Below are 16743 nucleotides of genomic sequence, written 5' to 3'. Positions count from 1 at the left end.
GGGACTCAGGCCATGAGCCTTCGCCATCAAGATCGACAAAGTTCAACAACAGTTGAACTGGGACTCAGGCTATGCGCCTTCGCCATCAAAATTGACAGAGTTCAACAACAGTTGAACTGGGACTCAGGCCATGAGCCTTCGCCATCAAGATCGACAAAGTTCAACAACAGTTGAACTGGGACTCAGGCTATGCGCCTTCGCCATCAAAATTGACAAAGTTCAACAACAGTTGAACTGGGACTCAGGCTATGCGCCTTCGCCATTGAATCAAGGCTATGCGCCTTCGCCACTAAGTTCAACAATAGTTGAACTGGGTCTCAGGCTATGCGCCTTCGCCAGTAAGTTCAACAACAGTTGAACTGGGACTCAGGCTGTTCGCCTTTGCCATTGAATCAAGGCTATGCGCCTTCGCCACTAAGTTCAACAACAGTTGAACTGGGACTCAGGACATGAGCCTTCGCCATCAAAATCGATTTAGTGCAACGACAGTTGAACTGGGACTCAGGCCATGAGCCTTCGCCATCAAAATTGACTAAGTTCAACAACAGCTGAACTAAGACTCAGGCTATGCGCCTTCGCCATTGAATCAAGGCTACGCGCCTTCGCCACTAAGTTCAACAACAGTTGAACTGGGACTCAGGCTATGCGCCTTCGCCATCAAAATTGACAAAGTTCAACAGTTGAACTTGGACTCAGGCTATGCGCCTTCGCCATTAAATCAAGGCTATGCGCCTTCACCAGTAAGTTCAACTACGGTTGAACCAAGACTCAGGCTATGCGCCTTCGCCAGTAAGTTCAACTATGGTTGAACCAAGACTCAGGCTATGCGCCTTCGCCAGCCTTCGTCATTATATCAAGGCTATGCGCCTTCGCCAAGAAGTTCAACTAGGTTGAACCAAGACTCAGGCTATGCGCCTTCGCCATCAAAATTGACAAAGTTCAACAACAGTTGAACTGGGATTCAGGCTAAGCGCCTTCGTCATTAAATCAAGGCTATGCGCCTTTGCTAAGAAGTTCAACTACAGTTGAACCAAGACTCAGGCTATGCGCCTTCGCCATTAAATCAAGGTTATGCGTCTTCGCCAAGAAGTTCAACAACAGTTGAACTGGGACTCAGGCTATGCGCCTTCGCCATTAAATCAAGACTATGAGCCTTCGCCACTAAGTTCGACAACAGTTGAACTGGGACTCAGGCTATGCACCTTCGCCATCAAAATGGACTAAGTTCAACAACAGTTGAACCAGGACTCAGGCTACGTGCCTTCGCCATCAAATCCAACGAGTTCGACCTCGCTCGAACCATAAGGCTAGACGCCTTCGTCCTCAAATCTAACTAGTTCAACCACAGCCGAACCGGGACTCGAACCAAGCGCCTTCATCGTTGAACTCAGCAAAATCCAACCTCCAACGAATCGAGGTGCAGGTTAGGCACCCTCGCCCTTCAAGTAAGCACTCCCAACTCAAACTAAGATTGGGGGCACGTAAAGTCTGGCCCCGGTCAAACTACAAGGCCGCATTTTTTATCATCACGGTCAGTAGTTCGACCGCGCCCGAACTGGGACTAAGACTAAAGGCTAAGTGCCGCTATCGCCAAGCAACGGCTTCGACTCGCTCACCCCGAGTCGAAGAAGAAAAGTCGTCAACAATCAAAAACTAACATGCCTACCAGAGTCAAACTCAAAGGTAAATCACCCCTTCGAACGCATGCAAAGAAAAATCTAAAGGGGAAAAAGGGGAGGTACAAAATAAACACAAGGCAAATAACGGAAAGGAGATCTCATTTATCTACAAAGTTAATTGCAGGTCTTCCCCGCTTACACCCGGCCAAGGCCGATCAATACAAGGAAACAGAAAAGAAAAACAAGAAAAAATGCATATCTTTTTACTCGGCGCCATCCACGCCACCATCTGCACCAGCGTCAGCTTCTGGCGTCGCCGCGTCAAAACCACAGTCGGTACGGGCCTCACGAGCCTTTTGACGCGCTCCCTCGAAAGCAGCTTAGGTCACGATGCCGGCCTCCCACAAATTCTTATATACATCACGTTGGGCCTCGGCAAAGACCCAAAGTTCGCGAGCCTGGCTGGAAGAAGCGGCTTGATCCCGTAGGCGCTGATTCTCTTCTTCTAAGGCTGTGATCCGGTCCGCCATGACTTGGGCGTCCTGCTCAAAGACACCGATCCGCTCCTCGAGACTCGCTTCTCTAAAGGCCGCAGCAGCCCTCTCCAACGTCCGTTGGGACTCGTGCACGCGGATAGCTTCCTTCAACGCCCCAGCCCTCGTCGAGGCATCCCTCACCTGAAGCTTCAATACCGCGACTTCACCCTCCAACGCAGTCACTTTCCCGCTCCATGCCGCAGCGGCCTCCGCCGCCTTAGCCTGGCCCTGGCGCTCACACTCAGCTGCAGCCCTCCTCCCCGCCTCGAGCTCCTCATCCTTCCGCCGGAGCTGCTCCTCGAGAGCACTCGCTCTGCCAAGTGCTTGCTGCATCTGAAGCTCCCGCCTCGCCAGTTCCTCGACCAAGGTCCGACTACGGGGTTCATTCCTCAAGCGCACGCGCATCTCTCGGCACCAATCTCGGTAGCGGCGGTACTTCTCCAGCGCCCGTAAAAATATCCTGAGCGGACGTTGGCTCGACGGATGCTCTCCACCTCCAACAAATAAGACTGCAAAGCAAAGACAACGATTAAGATAAAGGACAAACTAAGGCAAAGAAGAAGCAAACCGATGACATAGTACATACCCTCAAGCCCATCACAGCCACTTCATTCATCACTCCGATATCCGTAACGTCCCTCAACGACGCATTCTCGGCCTCCGAGCATAGCAGCTCAAACTGCGGGACCAAGCTACTCCCTTGGAGCAATAAGTTCAGCTCCGTGGGAACCACGACGAAGCGAGACCGTCCCTCTGCGCGCACCGCTGAATTGGTGAAGCCTTCCTGGAACATACGGACGTCGTCGGGGTCCAAGTCGGATTCAGACTCGTACTCATCTCCTACAACATCCCTTCCTCCTTCCGCCACCAGCGAGGTAGAACCACCCGCCGTAGCCATCGAAGGAGCGCTTGCCTCACCAACATTAGCAGCCGCTGAGGAACTACCTCCCATCTCAGCGACTGGAGCCACCAACTGAGTCGCCGAAGCGACGGTATCATCATGGCCTAAGCCAGCCGGGGCAACCCCCATTGTCTGTCCGCCCTCAAGGACAGCGCCGCGACCGCACTCCTCTCCGCATCCGTCGGAGGAGAGTCCAAATTAATTACCATAGGAGGAGCCGGCGTGAACACGACCCTACGCCTTATCAATGGCCTCTCCTCCTCCCCATCTGATGGAGATTCCGCTCTAGGGCGCACAACCCCCAATGGCCCCTCGTCCCGAAGTGCGGCCCGTGCCGGAGAAGGAACCGCTGAAGATTCAACTGATGCCGCCCTCGGTATTGGGCGCGACACCGGCGCTGCAGTAAGTCGAGCAATTGCACCCGGCCGACGGAAGGCCAACTGAGGGGCCCTGACGCGGCGTGCCCTCCCTGATCACAGAAAAACAAAGTTGATGAATAGAGTTGAAACAAAGCGGAACAGAAGAAGAAATCAATTTTTTACCCGCCACAGGCCTACGGCCATGCCTCTCCCAGAAAGACGCCCATGTGCGTATCCCCACCGTATGGGGGAGCACGGCCTCAACCCACTCACGAATCCCAGCCAACGGAGCCGGCGGCAATTTTTCGGCTACAAAATTGACACGAGTTAACGCTTACGAGCACAAGACGTAAGGAGGGGTAGAAAAAAGAATTCGACGACAAAAGAACTTACGTGCATGATTCCAAGCCTCTGGGAACCCAGCAGAGCACGCCACTAAATGTTCAGTCCTGATGTAGAAGAAGTGCTCAAAAGGGCGAGGGTCGACCTCGTCATCCAGTTTTGCAGTCAGGCCCCTCGACCCACGAGGGCACGCTTGAATCATGGTACCGCGAACCCTCTGGGGAGCGTAGAGACTAAGCACATGCTGCAGCGTGACCTCCCTACCGGCCAGTTATGCATATTTGATAAACATTACTAGCAATTTATAAAGAGAAGGATCAAGCTGACCCAGGCACACCCCGTAATAACGACAGAAATCAACCACCAGCATTGGGAGCGGGAGCTTAAACCCCAACTTGAAGGGATAGGCGTAAAAAATGCAGTATCCCCTGCGGTCGGTGTGGACCCTCTCCTCGCTTCTAGCAAGAACGACGTGAGCGTAGTTGGGGATGACCCCTTGTTTCCGTAGTTGGGCCATCCCAATCTCCCCCATTAATGGGGCTTCATCCACCTGATCCTCCCCGCCATCGGCGGTGAAATCAGTCATCGGACCTCCGGGCAGAGATACTATCTTGTCAATCGACGGAACTTCATCAGTCTCCACCAGTTCTGCACCGCCCATTGCCGAAGATGGCCCTTCAGTCACCGGAGAGTTAACCGGAAGATCCGTCGGAAGAACGTTTTGGGAAGAACTGCCTGCCATTGTTGAGTCAATAACGAGAATGAAACAAAGTTTGAGGGACGAAGACGAAAGTTATATAAATCGAAGAACAAAGATGAAGGTGAATTAGCAGGAAGAAAAGCTTCTTAAGAATCTCTCTCTGGCAAACAATGAAAATATAAAAATGTATGGGTCAGCCCTTATTTATAAGCAACACAAGTGGCTTTCACAAGCCCCAATAGCCTTCATTAACTACATGACCAACTGCAAACCGATTCGGTTCTGCAGAAACACGCGTTGTTATGACAGGCTCCGTGAAGCGGCTCTTCAGTCGCCAACCGGCGTCTCACCTGCGAAACGGTTGCAACGACCCATGAACGCCGAGAGGATGTTCCGTGCGCCTTCAGAACGATGGACGTCGCCAAACACGTATCCAGCGTACCCCTACTCCCTTCGGCTGCACAACATATGACCCGTCCACCATGGTCGACGGCTATGCTCCCAAACAAACGTAAGGATCAGAGCACAACAAAGCTCGACCTCACTCGAATTAAGTTAAAGGGTCAAGCGCCCTCACCAAGGAGGAGAGTTCGACCTCGATCGAACGACGACTTGATAGCACAATAACAAAACACTAACACTCTACAAGGCCAAGGGCCATCGCCAAAGAGAATTCGGCCTCGACCGAAGCGACGGTCGACCTCCCTATCCGAGTTTCTCAAACTACAGTCGATGAAATCCACTCATCGAGCTCGGCCAAGGCACGACCTCAATAAGCGGAGGGACTAACTGTATGGGTCAGAATCCGACCCCGCGATAATTAACGAAGCTAATCCCGTCTTAAGCTAATTCATGATTAATTAGTGGCACGACCACTCAGAATTAACGATATTCAACCCTCATCTGATTCGATCAACAAGGCCATGGCCCATCCGCCACCATGAAGGCGAAATCCCAACGTGGTCACGGCCACTTATTGCCAGCTCACGAAGCTCACAACTATAAATACCAAGAGAGGAAACCCTAGAAAGGGGGCTTCTTCTTCGCCACTATTGACGAGAGAAAAAAGAGACAACGATACCCATATTATGGGCAAGAGGAACACCATTGTAAGGCTCTGAACCTCTTCATGGAGAGGCAGACCAAACCAATATTATCAATAAAGGCTTCTAATGTTTCTCCTCCTAACTCTGAGTACTTATTTTCGTTTCCTTCATTTGGTCCAATGGATTATTACGTTTTGCTATGATTTTCCCGTGATTTATTTATATTGTTTTATACTCATAAGGTATATGAGCAAACAATGTCATTGGTATGATTACTGTATCTAGATTTACTTTCTTTGAACGTAACTTAATCATGATCTAAAACAAGTTTTCAAGAGGACATTTGATATTTCAATTTTATAAACATGATGAAAATAGCAACATGTACCTGTTTTTCCTTGTCTTTTTTTTTCCTTTTTTTTTTTTTTTGTGAGGGGTAGAGGAGGAGGGAAATAATGTAAACATGTGTGCTAGTGCTCGTACAACGGTAGAACCTACTAATTTGCAAGAACATCTAAAAAGGTTATACAAACCGCTTTGTGCTCAAATTAAGCAATAGCCATAAAAGTTGTATATCTTTCTTCCATTTTTATCGTTTAATTTTTGGAAGAAAAAAAAACTTTCATTGTTATCCGTTGTTAATAAACAATAGTTGGCTTCTTGGTTGGGAGGTTCCTATTTTTGTTCTGGTTTTTCTTGTTGGTTTATAACTGGATTCCAACTTGCACATGAGATTTATGGACATTATCTAATAGTAAGAAGTCTAAAAAGAACAAATCTTTTTTTCATACATTCGAACCATTGTGGGTCATATTGCTCTTTATCAAGAAATCGAAGAAGATAGCTATCTAGGTTCAGCTATCTGACACCTTAAATACACCACCTACTGATTTTTCACAGCTCTTTATCAAGAAATCGAAAAAGATAGCTATCTAGGTTCAGCTATCTGACACCTTAAATACACCACCTACTGATTTTTCACAAAGATTCCTTCGGCAGTAGGTAATAGATGGCCACTTTTAATACAAAATTATTCAAAAACAAAATGTAGTAAAGAAACAAGAATAGCAACACGAAAACCTAGTGAAGCTGATATCTCAAAAGTGTTGAGCCTACAACTGACTAGTACAACCACTGATATCACAAGATAGGCTACATACATCAATCCAACAAATCAGACACAGCAGTCTTCTTGAATGCATCAACCTGAGCCAACATGTGTGCCAATCCTTTATTTGGGAATACACTATCCGCTTTCATTCTCTCAGCAATTCCATAACAAGGAGCTTTGGCATTTATATAGGCCCGAATAAGGCATTGGTACTGCGAAATTCGGGAAACATATCCAGCTTGTCTCATTCTGTGAAACATTTTCTCAGTATTATGAACATCACCTCTCTTTGCATATTGTTCCATAATAACCAAATAAGAATTAATCATTGGCCTCAAGCGGTTCTGCTCTGCAGCTTTATGCAATATCGAATCTGCTTTTTCCACTTCTCCTGCTTCAACATAAAGTCTGACTAAGGCATCCCAAGTCAATGGCCCGATTCGGCAACCACTGTCAGACATACGCTTCACAAGGTCCTTTCCTTTCGACAACATCTTATGACTCGCATAAATTCTCAATAAAACTGAATAATGCTTCGATGAGAGTGTTGCCCATTTTGCTGCCATCTTATCAAAGACTGCTTCCGCCTCCTTAATATTATGCAGTTTTCCCCAAGCTTCAACAGCAGCCACACATTCATCTAGCCGAGGATTAGACTCACAAACTTGCCAGATTCTACCAACTTCGTCGGCCTTTCCAAGAGCTGCATAAAGAGGAAGCAAACTACGACAGGCCCAGCGATTTTCCTTTATATCTCCTCCTTCCATCTCTTTTAGCACATTCTCGGCCTTTTCGTTGAGACCACCTGAGACATAATGCTTTGCCAAGATGCTCTTTGTGTTGATATCAGGTTCTATCCCTTCAGCCTTCATGGTCTCAACAATTTGCTCCATTCCAGATATGTCATTGCATTGCCCCTTAGCATCTATCAATGTTCTGTAAGTAAAAAGGGACGGCTTCACATTCTCCTTCTCCATTAGTAAGAGAACATCGGCAATCTTCTTTTTATCAGTCCTCTTATATAAAAGGAGCAACTGATTGCAAGCAAAGCATGTTAAAGGGAGTTCTAGGTCCTTCATTTTGTTAAAAATCTTCTCAGATTTCTTCAGATTACATTCAGCGACGCAATTAGCCAATAAAGTGCGATAAATAACTTCACCTCTGAAAGACTTTGGTATCATCCCAATATAATCTTCTGCCTTTTGTAGACCACGGACTTTAGCAATTAAATCAACACGAGAAGCATAGTCTCTATCAGTAAAAGTGAGATTCTTTTTTGACTCCAACCACTCAGAGAGCTGCCAAAAGCAAGAATTACTATACTTGAATAAAAGCAAGATGATGACAATAGAAATCGACAAACCAAGAAGGACGTAGGTGAGGTGAGTTTGGACAGGATTGTAGTCTAAAATTCAAGACATCAAATGTCCAATCTCAGCCTTCCACTATAATGACGTGATAGATGAAGATGTAGCACACATGATTAAAATAAGATGGCTAAAATGGAAGATGTAGCAGACATAATTAAAATGCGATGGCTGAAATTAAAAGTGTTATAGGAGTGCTTAGAAATATGAAAACACCTAATATGTGAAAGGCTATTTGTATAGAATGATAGTGAGAAAATTGATACTCCCTCCATTTCAAAAAGATTGGCATAGTTCGGAGTACGAGGGTCAAAGTACTTAACTTTGACTGTGAATTTGGACATAGATTCTTCAAGGTTTTGAGAATAAAATTTATATTTTTGGAAACTACATAAAAAGTATAATAAGTAATAAAAATTCATAATTCAAAATATTTGTAAAATATTTAAGAAAAACATGGTCAAAGAACAACCTCGTAGACTTCCCAAATAGTAATAGTGCCAATCTTTTTGAAATGGAGGGAGTATTAAATTGGAGTGTATATTGGGCCCTCAATATATTCACAAAACTGGTATCATAGCAATGCAGTGTAAAGATGGATTTGCAATGATACAAGATTGAAAAATAAAAATGATTAAACCAGACAAAGGGTGCCAATAACACACATATACCATAAAATGAGAAAAGATTATTTGAGATGGTTTGGTCATATCCTACACAAACCTCCAAATGCACCATTTTGTAGGTGCACTACTATGGTGACTGAAGGTGGTAATAGAGGACCCAAAATCACATGGAAGAAAGTTGTTCCAGAAAAAACCCACAATCTCTTAGAATAAATGCAAACTTAACTAAGAATATGACACAGTTGAAGCTTAGTTGTTGTTACTATTATAACAGCGAGATTTACAGAACCTTTAGTTATAGAAAACCCCTAAATTAGAATGTTAAGAAGATGGACTGCGCCAAATTCAACCCAAAACGCTAGCTCAAGACGTGAGGATTATTCAATACCGTATAAGGAGACAACAAATCAGTCACTCAACCAATGCGAACACTCTAACCTCTTTACATGCCCAGGTCTGGACATTTGGAACGTGGATAACAAGTGGAGCCAAAAATTGGAAAACACAACCGGCATGGGTCTAGCTCTAATAATACCATGTTAAAGAAATAGACATTAGATCTAACTCAACTTCAAAAGCTAGCTCAAGAGGTAAGGATTGTTCAAAGCTATATAGAAAGACAACAACTCATTCCCTCGACCAAAGTGAGGCGCTCTAACAAACACATTACTTTCTAGTATGGAACGAATGAACCAAGATAAACCTGAATATATAAAAGATTCATATCACAGCCCCAAATAATATGGGATTGACATCGAGTTCATAGATTGATTGATATGCTATTTTCCATATTCGCCATGTTAAGAGCCAAGTCAATCTCAAAATAGGTTTCGACTTTCAATAATGAGGACACAATAAACATAAAAACATATATCACGAGGGAATGAGATTTCAGGAAAAAAAACTTTCCGTCTTTGCTAAGAGTAATTAGAGAAGTTTTGATCATAATGTATTACCGAAGTTTTCTTGTAGTTTCTCAAACTAGAGAGTAAATGCTTGTGGTAAATCCTAGATTATTGGAAAAAGTGATTTCCTGGTCTTCAAGCTTCATTATTTCATAAATCTCTAATGATTGCTGAGTTTACATGGTATAAACTGAAATATGTAAATGCAATGACCAAGCAACTAACGTAAACAAACAATGATCATTTTTTATGACAAGAAACACAATTAGCATTTTAAGACCCCAACGGTAAAACGCTGTAAATGCATCCAAATATAAATAAGATGTTTGATCTAATATAAAAGACAAAGATTACCTGCAGTGCCCTCCCATACATACGCCTTTTACGAAGATTAAGCATCGCTGCTGCTACTTCTGCCCGTGTCACGTCATTTCCTTCTTCAACCCATTTATCCATAATTTTATGAACAGATAAAGCTGGTGCAGCCACAATAGCATTGTATAATGCTGAAGAAACTCTTTTTCTTGGAGACTTCCGTTTGCTAACATCAGTCTCAGTATCAGACAGCTCTAACTCTCGAGGTGCTTCCACATCTTCACCATCAACATCATCTTCGGAGAGCTCATGCTCAGAGACTGACTCGACGTCTTTGTTGGCTTCTTGTATTGCTTCAGTAGAAGATTCAAGCTCTGAAAACCCATCATCTGAATCACTATCCTCCTCTCCGCTGCTCTTTGTGCCAGCTAGTGAAGAGAAACTTCGGTTTTCCGTGAATAATCTGAGAAAACCATGAGTTATTCCTCGGAATCCTCTAAATCCAAGAGGTCTATCTGAAATAACATTGGAAGCCTTTTTAAACCCATCACCATATCCTTTCAAACATTGACTTGATATTTCTGAAGTGGCAGAGCAAATTCGAGAGTGCCCGGCGGTGAACACTTGTTTCCTGGAGCAGATAACCAATTTCATCAATTTAAGTACCCATATTTATGCTAGAAAAAGCTCCCTCCCTCCCTCCCTCCCTCCCTCATTTGTAACCAGAACACATAGTTATGTTACAAAAATAGCGAAGACGAATAAATGTTGAAAGTAACAATCCTAGCACTCCCTACTCTATATCACTTGCCTTAACCAACATGACAGCGTTCTTGTAAATTTCTAATACTCAAAGTTATCACCAAAACACTACCCTTATGTTCTATTTTCAATTGGTACGGTTATCATATGCCATTTACATTATATCCAAACAAGCTTTGAAAAATGCTCCAGAAATGATTTCTCAATGCAAAATTTTACTTTCCTCTGTAGCAAAAGTAAGCTCTACAGTAGGTCTATACACAGTTTTGCGGGAGACATGTTTCTCGAAGGTCCAGTAACAAGACCGTAGAAGTGCAGAAGAACTCCCCTTTATGTTTCTTAACTGGATTATGATTTTCTTTCTTTTTTATTTTCTTTTTATAACCGTGGTGTCCGTGCCACATTGCGCGCACCTCGACTAATTCTGCGGGATACCTGCCACCTCTCACCAACAGCAGGTACTAGGTAATTCTATCCACCAAGACTTGGATAGATGGGAAGAAATCACCTAGTATTTTTTTGCCTCCGCTAGGATTTGAACCTGAGACCTCATAGTTCTCACCCACTTCATTGACCACTAGGCCACACTCTTGGATGCTAACTGGATTATGATATCAATAAAGAAGAATCGACAAACCTTTCCTACCCAAAACAACAGTAGTTTTCTACTCAGAAACCCCTACAGGTAAACACAAAAGATGAAACATACTTGATTCACCAAACAACTCAGAATGGATCAGAAAAACAGCAAAATTGGATGTGTTTAGTACGAAGGAAAATGTCCTTGGGAAAATATTTTCAGTAGAAAATTTTGAACTTAGGAAAATCAATTTTATCATTCTTTCATAAGATTAAGCATTAAATGTTAATTGCCCAAGCAGCAGTAGAGGGTATAAGGGTAATGTTTTAGTAGTACTTTTTTAGTATTGAAGGTGGAAAGTAGGGAATAAGAATTGAGATATATGCAACAATGGACATGAAGGAAGTCATATTTGCGTCCATGATAAACACACCAGACGGAAAATTCTTGGCTCCAATTGTAAAATATCAAGGGCTGGTATGGAACTGGTGCAAGAACCTTTTTCAAGGGAGATTGGTTAGTTGGTTCTCCATTTCTTTCAACACTACACATACTACAGAATCAGCATTTCTTGAATGAACCTAACTTCACAAAGCAAAATGAGTCATAAAATACAAAAATTTAAAACAAACAGACACAAAATGCAGCAAAAAAAACAATCAACAGAGAACTGTAAGAACAGAAATTCAGAGCTCAGAGATGGGATTACTTGAAGGAAGGAGAGGCTCGACGAATTGCCCACATGCTTTATTGGTTTCGCAAAGGGTAAAGGGTATGAGTTAAGAGTCCGAAATGGGAAGAAACCAAATAATCCTTAAACCCTAAAAACCCTGTCTTTTGAGTTTGCGTTTTAGATATTCTTTTCTTAGCCTTAATGGGGGAAACTAGCAAATATAGAAAACTAGGGGCTAAATTTGTTACATATCTTTGTAAATCTCTTTTTTTTTTTTTTTAGCTAGTATTCCAAATTTATTAACCTGACTAAGAGGATGTTTGGCTAAGCTTATAAGCTGGTCAAACTGGCTTATAAACACTTTTTGACTTATTTACGCGTTTGGTAAAATTAAAAGTGCTTATAAGTTAATGCTTATAAGCCAAAAATAAGCCAAAAGTCATAAGTTGGTCTCCCCTAACTTATCAAATTTCAGCTTATAAGCAGTTTAAGTTTGACCAAAATATTTACTATTCTATCCCTAAAATACTTCTTTTTAAAACAAAACTCTTCGTATACCCAGTTTTTCAGTTGCATATTATTAATTTCAGCACTTTTATCCAAACACGTAACTGCTTATTTTTTAAATCAGCTTCAGCACAAAAAAGTATTTTTCAGCACCTAATGCTTATCAGCTACTCTAAATCAGCTAAGCCAAACAGGCTCTAATCCAGATTATCACAATGTAGAACCCATTTAAAGATTTAATGACAACTCTCTTTTTCAAAAAATGACAAAATATGCTCCTTTGCAGACTTTACCATTTTGATGCCCCCTACCTTCTTATGTCCAAGCTTCACCTACCCCTTGTTTCTTTGTTTCCTTATCTTTTTTTGTTTACTACTTTTTGGTCACGTGCATTGCACGTCAATTCCGATTTATTCAATACACACGATTTTGGAAAACCATATCAATATTATCTAAACATGTTATTCTTATGCATATATAGGTGTATATATCGACTATCTAAATGAAGAACGAAATGACATACACCAAATCAACCAACAAAGATAGTAAAAATAAGACTTTGAAGAATATCTCAACTATTTCGAAAAGAGAAAGAACTAGCATGTTCTTTAATTAAAAAAGAAAAACAAACAATGAACAAATGAAATAAAAAAATAAACATAAACCCATGAACCAAACATATAGAGTTTTAATTTGTTGAAAAAAAAGTATTATATTATTCACATCAAACAACAGAAAATACGTTCAATTTAAAAAGTAACCCAAAAACATTAAATAGAATGCTTGAAAAAGAAATAAACACTACACTTTCTTGTGGTGTAGGAACTACATGGAGGGATGAAGAAAATAAATTTATTTGAGGGGTAAATAGGTGTCATTTTACAAAAGACATTACCAGTGTGAATCAATATTGTTGGCCCAAGATCAGTTGAAGTTTTGAAGAATGACAAACGAACTCAGTGAAGGACCAGGTTCATCTAAGGAGACACAGTGTTATAGCCCATACACATGAGATGCACGTGAAGAAGATAAGTCCTTGAGATCAAGCAGCAATATCTTGATGAAATCTTCTGAACTGATCGAAAAGATTGCATATAGGATAAGGAGTTGAAGTCTCCTTATGAAAAGAGAATTACATCCGGATCAAGAATATGGATTAGGAGTTAGAGTTGTTCTTGGACTCGAATTGTCAAAGGATCCACAATTCGAGTTCTTATCAAACTCTGATTACTAACTCTATAAATATAACGATTGTTCTCTTTTACAGGTGATTGCACATAAGTAGAAGTTAAGCATATTTGAGAGCAAAAAGATCAAGTCTGAGTAGCAAGCAACATATGCGAGATACAAGTGTGCACGTCAGAAGCTACATGAACTAAGATAGAAGAACCAGTTTCATCATTGTGTTTATTCTAAGTCTAGTTCAATTGTAGTAGGCTTTCATATTGTACCTTTCAGCTTTCTTAGAAGCAATTGTATTAGGTACTCTGAGTATTCAAGTTAGAGTTAACTTGAAAGTGTCGCAACAGTTGAGGCTGTGTGCCACACTGGGATTAGAGTTAATCCTTAGGTTTACAAAGAGTTTTGTAAATGCAGTTTTTGGCTCAGTGATTTTAGTGGAGTTGGGAAAATCCTACTGAGTAGTAGGTCGTGGTTTTTTCACCTTTTGAGCCAGGTGTTTTCCACGTAAAAATCTCTGTGCACTTTACTTTCAGTATTTATTATTCCGCAAACTGCTGTAGTTAGACCACTTAGAAGAACCAGGTTCTTCTAACGTGAAAATTAGGTACCACACAAATCACCCCCCCTCTTGTGTGGTATTGACGTTTATAACATCAAATATGTTTTGACTGCGTCTCCTTAATAAATTCTCTTTTCTCGTATGACCTAGTAAAACAACAATAATCATGTGGATTTCATTCCATGTGATGATAAAGAAAACAACAACTAAGCATATAAAAAATAGTATCAACTTTTATGAGTGAAATGGGTAACCCACAATTTAAATCTATCCGCTTAAATATAAATTTCTTTTTTGTCAGGACCCCAATTTTTCCTTCGTAGAATGTCGTATGGAACCTAGTCTTAGGGACTAGGTAAGCCTAACATTCGCTGAAATAATAACCATATTTAACTAACGACTGACCAATACGAAATAGAAGTCTCTATACAAAACTTACAATCCCAAAACCGGTAGTACAAGTTATAAGCTCTACCGAGTTTGCTAGAAAAACCTCTAAATACAACTGTTTCGAATAGAGATAAAACTGTGCAAGTACAATATCAGAAGGTGGCTCCGAAGCCTGCGAATGCAGCAACAGGTTTACCTTGAGTCTCCATAGCAATATCCGAACAGCTAGCTAGCGATAGACTTACTCCGAAATACCTGGATTTGCACAAAATATGCATAAGTGTAGTATGAGTACACCACAGCTGTACCGAGTAAGTATCAAGACTAACCTTAGTGGAGTAGTGACGAGGGAAAATCAAGACACTTATTAGACTAAATAACCTGGACAAGTATAGGTGTAGAACTAACAGAGTACGATATCTCTACAAAGCTACACATAATGACAACAATAATACGGTACTTGCAGATGAAAATAGAAGCAACAATTAGTAGTGGGACACAACAAGTAATAACACAGTAGAGTAAGCTGAACACAGTTTAAATCCGGTGAAAATGTTACACCCCAAGTTTTCATACGTGAGAGTACGTCGTAAGTCATTGATGTAAGCTCGAAAATGAGATTATATTTGGAAGCAAATAAAGTAAGTTAATCATGTTACCTTGGAGGTTACAAATATTTAAGATCATGAATAACAAGTACCAAAAGGGTTGGAAAGCTTAGTCGCTAAACGAATTGAAGAAAATAAGTTTCGTCAAAAATCGACAAGTTTGGAATGTTATAACATATTCTTTTGGGGTGAGACTAGGGTGATTAACATGATTAGGAGGTTAATTTATGAGTTATTGTAGTCGTATTATAGTCGTGTGTTATGTTTTTAAGTCAAACGAGTTATGGAACAAAAGTTAGCAAAGATCATCACAAGTTGCATTTATAATGTGCTGAAATTTAGGTCAAATGTAGATGCACTTTTCTCCCAATATACTTGGCATAAATGGATGATCTACATATCAAATTGAAGATCTACGAGTCTAGTTTCCAACGCATTAAACCGTTCATCAATACGACATCGGAGTAGAGAGATATTCGTGTTTTCGCGAGACCGCGCAAGCAGCTCCCAATGGGACCCACTTAGGCGGTGGTTTGACCTACTTCAATTTATAAACGATTTGGACGCCTATTTTTCACTTATTTTCAACTCAACTTCGTCTCCAAACTTCTCCTAACCCTTCTAAACAGATTCCACAAGGGTTTGAAGTGATTCCAAAGTGATTACACCATATTTCAACATCAAAACTTAGTTCTAGTGAAGAACAACACCTCTTTGAGATTGTGTTGTCATTGAAGATTGTTGTGGGCTGTATTTGGATGAAATTCCAAGTTGTTTCCGCTGTATAAGGTGAGTATAACAGCCTACTAATTGTGCTTAAGCTTGCTTGTATGTTGGTTAAGTTGTTAGGATGATAAACTACAAGATAGTACTTGGATTAGCTTAAGTCACTTCTATGGTGTTGTATTGCTATTGAGGGTTGTTGTGAGCTGAATATAACTTGGATTTCGACTTGAAGTTACTATAGGAGTTGTGTGTATTGTGTTCTTGCATGTGCTTAAGGTTATCTTGATGTTGATTAAGTTAAATGGATGGAGTAGACATGAACTAGTGAATAAAGCTACTAATTGAAGATAGTTGGAGTTGAGGATTATCATGTTAATGATAGTTTTAAATTAATGTAAGAAGTCTATAAGGGGTGATATGGGTTATACGGATTCCAATCGGAGCTTGCCGCTCGTCGTGAAGTAGTTGTGACTTGTTGTTGTTATATGGTGTCTTGTTATTGATATTTATAGGCTGCTGGACTTTTCTGGCTGTTGTTGTTGGTATATGGTATTGGAGGAGGTCCTTGTTACAAGGGAGATGCTGCCCGAATTTACGTAGACGAGCTACTAGCTTAAGTTACAGACTTAGCCTTTGTTCAACACTGATTTTGAATCTCCTTATGCTATGATAGATCGAGTTGACTTGTTTGAAGAGTTGCTTGGAAGGTATTAAGGACTCAACATGTTTAAGGTATGTTAAGGCTCTTCCTTCATTCTTTTGGCATGATCTAAAGTGAAACGAACATAAACGATACGCTATTTCATAATGAATCTACTCCTAGCAACTAAGGTTGTCCATGTTATTCTTTCCTTACAAAGTTATTCCAAGAAAGTATACATGATCCTTGAGTCCTAGTGAAGTTCATATTGATGGTATGATGTCCATAA

General features: G+C 41.3%; 1 protein-coding gene across 1 annotated transcript; it reads right to left on the bottom strand.

Annotated features, from left to right (window-relative positions):
- Window positions 1–6474: 6474 nt before the first annotated feature.
- LOC109240079 (pentatricopeptide repeat-containing protein At1g80270, mitochondrial-like) lies at window positions 6475–12034 on the bottom strand. Its single transcript, XM_019406694.1, has 3 exons — window positions 11879–12034; window positions 9867–10458; window positions 6475–7912 (listed from the first exon to the last, which is right to left on the bottom strand). Exons 1-3 carry the CDS (start codon window positions 11911–11913, stop codon window positions 6665–6667), a joined length of 1875 nt encoding a protein of 624 aa, XP_019262239.1. The 5' UTR covers window positions 11914–12034; the 3' UTR covers window positions 6475–6664.
- Window positions 12035–16743: the final 4709 nt, after the last annotated feature.

This window comes from Nicotiana attenuata, unplaced genomic scaffold, assembly GCF_001879085.1.
Source record: "Nicotiana attenuata strain UT unplaced genomic scaffold, NIATTr2, whole genome shotgun sequence".
Lineage (NCBI taxonomy): Eukaryota > Viridiplantae > Streptophyta > Magnoliopsida > Solanales > Solanaceae > Nicotiana > Nicotiana attenuata.
The sequence above is the reverse complement of the archived record's forward strand: the minus strand, read 5'-3'. Positions and strand labels throughout refer to the sequence as shown.